A 4,299-nucleotide genomic window follows, 5' to 3' on the forward strand; every position below is an offset into this window, starting at 1 on the left:
TGATACATATAGACATAACTAATGTCTTGAGCAGGTGTTCCATATTTGCACATAAAGTGTAGTAAATAAATAGAATCCTTTGTCCTTTTAGATCCATGCACAGTTACTCTATCACATAAACGACCCTGATATAACGGTCACGCACACAAAGGGCTCTTGCCATCTATTGTCAGCAAAAATGAAAACTTGAATTAGAATCACATTTATCTTGTTGTAGTTTTTGCTAACACTTTCTTTTACTCTAGAATGTAGCAACATCAAAGAGCTGAACACATTGCTGTTGTTCTGTGCAATCTATAATTGTTAAAATTATTAACATTTATGCAGTACTTTTTTATATGCATCAATAAAAAAAGAGACACATGCGTACATCCAATGCATCATATATATATATATATATATATATATATATATATATATATATATATATATATATATATATATATTATGCTCAGATGTTAATTTTTCCTTTGATTATCTATTCTATATTCTATTACCTATATTCTATTCTATAATTGATTACAATGCTTGTTCGGTGAACATAAATATAACACGATTATTATCAATTATCAAAATAATATCACAATAACAAATGTGGTAGGAATATGGGCATTATCAATTTTGTATTTAAAAATTGGTTTTATTGACACTTTTGAAAGTAGCAAAATTAACATATACATTTAAATACTCTACACATTATGATGTATTATAATGTACAACATGCATGTTGTAAATGGTGTATGTACATTTGTATATATATACAGCGTCAAAAGAGCAGCACAGGTTGTTTTAAATGCTGCTTATATTACAACTATGGCTTTTCAATCTTGCCTCTAAATTACTGATCACTGCCAACTTTATCAATTTCCATAAATGTGTGTGAATAAATATACAAACAGTACCCAAATTAGCATGTACATTTGAGATGATTTAACAAAAAGTCTTACTGGGATGTCCGATTTAAAGATAGTGAAGGTCTTTTTAATATGGCCTCCACTGAGAATGATAGAGACTCTCTTGGGGTAACCTTGGTGCTCCGTGGCTTAGCTATAATGTCCTTTACCGCTCTTTCAGAGTTTTTGAATCCGACCGTGTCTTTGGCTGTACCCTCCCTGAACTTCTTCGCTGCTTCCTCCAACAGTTCCTTACAGTACGGCCCATTCATCTCTGGATTTTTGTCATTTACTGTCCGTTGTTTGAGGGAATGGAAGGAGTTGAGCTTCATGGACAGTGTATGCTTGGCAGTGTCTTTGCTCATGTTGTTTAGCACATGCTCATGGCACCCTGGATGTATGGGCACATTTGCAAAAGCTTGTCCATAGACCCTCTTAGGAGGTGAGAAGGCTGAACGGGCACTTCCGTTCGGGCCAAGTCCTGTCTGAGCCTCCCCATGCCCTTGCTGGTGGTCAGATGGCTCTGGAGCCACTCGAGAGCCCTCAAGCCTGGACACTGCAGCCTCCTGTTCAGGTGGTTGGCTCTCAGTTGAGGTCATCATCTTTGGATCCCAAACAGCTCCAGGTTTCAAGTTCTGGACTGCAGTGGCATTTAGGAGACACTGCTGGTATAATAGGGCATCGTTAATACTGTTGCTGCCCCGTGGCCACATTACAAAGCGAGGTGAGAGCGGGTACTGGCGATAGGTTGTCGCTACGCTCACATTGGAGGAGATGAGCTCCAAGTTTGCCGTCGTTCCACCTGAGGCAGCATACTGCAGGGAGAGGTCGAGACAGCCCGGCAGGAAGCTGCAGAGATCCTTGGGAGAAGGTTCAACTGCAGAAGGGGCTGAGGAGGAAGAAAAGGCTGTCTTGTAGGAATTATACTCAGCAGCATGGACCATGCTGCCTGGGAGGAAGAACGGGGTAGTGGCTGACTGGCTGGACTCGAGAAGCTCCTGTTCTTTATACTCTCGTTCCAGCATGATAGTCTCCAGCTCCTTGTCGGCAAAGGCTCGTCTCTTCCTCATGCGGTCGCTTAGAGGAGGGGGCAGAGCAGAACTGGCTCCCAAAAATGTGTCAGTCTGCACTGGACGATATCCTGTGAGGGAAGAAGTATTTGGTTAGATTCTATTATATAGTCCCAGAATATAAATAAATAAATAGGTGTACATGTATTATATTATCCAGTATAATAATTTTATTAAACATGTGCTGTGATTGAGAGATGCTTACACAATGAAAATATCCAGAGAGGGACCGAAATAATTAATTTGAAATGGAAAGAAGTCCAAGAAAGGCTGAGTGAAGAGGAGAAAAGAGGGGTAAAATTAGTTTTAAAAAGAAGGAAAGTAGGGGGTGAATGATCAGATAGATCAAAGCAATCTAGTGGGGAGGAATTCTCAATTTGTGCATGCCATTGATTGATTGTTTTTATTTCTTTACCCACCTTCTAAAATACTTTTAGCCAGCATGGTGGATGGACGCATGTGTCTTTGATAGATATTTCGTCTTTCCACTGATATTTGCTTCCCAGATATCCCCTTCTTGTCCTAAAATTACATTATATACATAATTGCATGACATTTTTGATAAGTTTATATGGGTTGAAGCTCATGAACCATATATTGTATCCATTACAATGTATCATCAATGATATATAAAACAGCATTATTTATATATATATAATTATTATTATTATTATTATTAAAGCAATTCCTTAATTGGAAAACACCCGACAACATGTTTATTCAGAAAAGTCTGTCTTCTCACTATTAATATTTCAATGATTTGTCATTCATTTTCTTAAGATATTGATATTGTGATGACAACTGAAATTGACTGAAGTGAAATACCAAGGCCTGAGAGGCCTTGCTTTGGGTCTTTAGGGGATGTAATGTCTTGATTAATGCATTAGTTTAGGTGTAGGCTACTACTCACCTCTGTCGCCTGCTGTCTTCGCAGTGCCACTTGCGCAGCCATTACGCGCTGTCTTTCCACGACCAGCAGACAGTTCGCGCACTGGCAGTCTCTCCATCGGCAGAATCTCTTGTGTCCCTTCAGACAAGATACAACGCCGTGGTTCCTGCACCGGGCGCACTTCGGAGTGCGGCTCAGCTTCCGCTGGTCTCCACAACCGAGGTTTACGCGGCTGGGTTTGTCGTCGTCTTTGGTCCCCGCGTCTTTCTCTCCGGCGCTCATGGTGTTGAACACCGCTTGATCATCGCTCTCGGTTTCTAGGCCCTCGACGTCGATCTCAAACTCCGTTCCAGAGAGATCCGTCATTTTCTTTGACTTATTCAGGAAGCGTTTAAATAGATGCTGTCCAGAAGACGAACAAATACATTATTAGAACCTTATTTTAAAAATCAGCTAATTAAGTTTTTGAGTGCACTTTAATCTGATTTTAAAAATAAAATAAAAAAGCAAACGTATCCGATTCCCGTGTTTTCCTAAAAATTATTAATGGTAACATCTAAATTAACTGCTTTGATTCTGGTTATGTCACACCAACAAAACTATTTTTAAGGGTTAAAGCAGATAGAAATAGATCCTTGAGACTTTATGCAAGAAACTTACCTTGTCAAAGCACCACTAGAGCAGAATAGAAATCCAACAGTTTTTTAAAGAGTAGAAACGGAATTGTCTGCTGTCCCACAGCTGTAGTAAGCACTACTCCAGGGTGAAATAAGCCACCTTTATTGCCCAGGAAAGTCAAAGCACGCCATGTACATCAGCAGACAACATTCAGACTACCTGATCTGTCACCGTGATGTGATGAGAGACTCTCTCAGCCTTTCTTCCCGGGACGACGCCTCTAACATCTGCGCAGCAAATCTGGCACAGCCAATGAGGCAACGCCATTCACAGCGAGCCAATCAGGACACAACGGCGCTTTCTCTGAGTTTCTTAATGGGGTGAAGTTACAAATAAAACATTTCGAGGAAACTATCAATTAGTCACTGAGGACACAGTGGAGGAGATCAGTTGTTCAAAACGACCAGCTTACAACTCCCATGTCTACGCATATACTTTATTTAGGCTATTGCTAATAATTATGCGATTAAATGATTTATCAGCACATGAATTGCATTTAGGTGATGCATTAATTAAAGAAAATAATAAAATAAAAACAATACAATGACATGCTGACAGATGCTTAGTGTGTGTGTGGGGGGGGCTCTTAATATTCAGTGCAATAGTAGGCTACTCTCCATAGGCCTATACACTTGTAGATGTATGCCTTTGGCTAACAAAATTATTATTTTCATTTTTTTTTAAATAACAAACACATATTTGCAAGTTACGTTGTAATATTTCGTTAATGTGCTTGCTGTGGCTAAAGTAACCACTAATTGAAACTATT

General features: G+C 39.4%; 1 protein-coding gene across 1 annotated transcript; it reads right to left on the reverse strand.

Moving 5' to 3' along the window:
- Positions 1-642: 642 nt before the first annotated feature.
- Positions 643-3,701, reverse strand: dmrt2a (doublesex and mab-3 related transcription factor 2a). Its single transcript, XM_052107984.1, has 4 exons — positions 3,513-3,701; positions 2,874-3,254; positions 2,383-2,485; positions 643-2,034 (listed from the first exon to the last, which is right to left on the reverse strand). Exons 2-4 carry the CDS (start codon positions 3,216-3,218, stop codon positions 944-946), a joined length of 1,539 nt encoding a protein of 512 aa, XP_051963944.1. The 5' UTR covers positions 3,219-3,254; positions 3,513-3,701; the 3' UTR covers positions 643-943.
- Positions 3,702-4,299: the final 598 nt, after the last annotated feature.

Source organism: Xyrauchen texanus, chromosome 3 (assembly GCF_025860055.1).
Source record: "Xyrauchen texanus isolate HMW12.3.18 chromosome 3, RBS_HiC_50CHRs, whole genome shotgun sequence".
In the NCBI taxonomy this organism is placed as follows: domain Eukaryota; kingdom Metazoa; phylum Chordata; class Actinopteri; order Cypriniformes; family Catostomidae; genus Xyrauchen; species Xyrauchen texanus.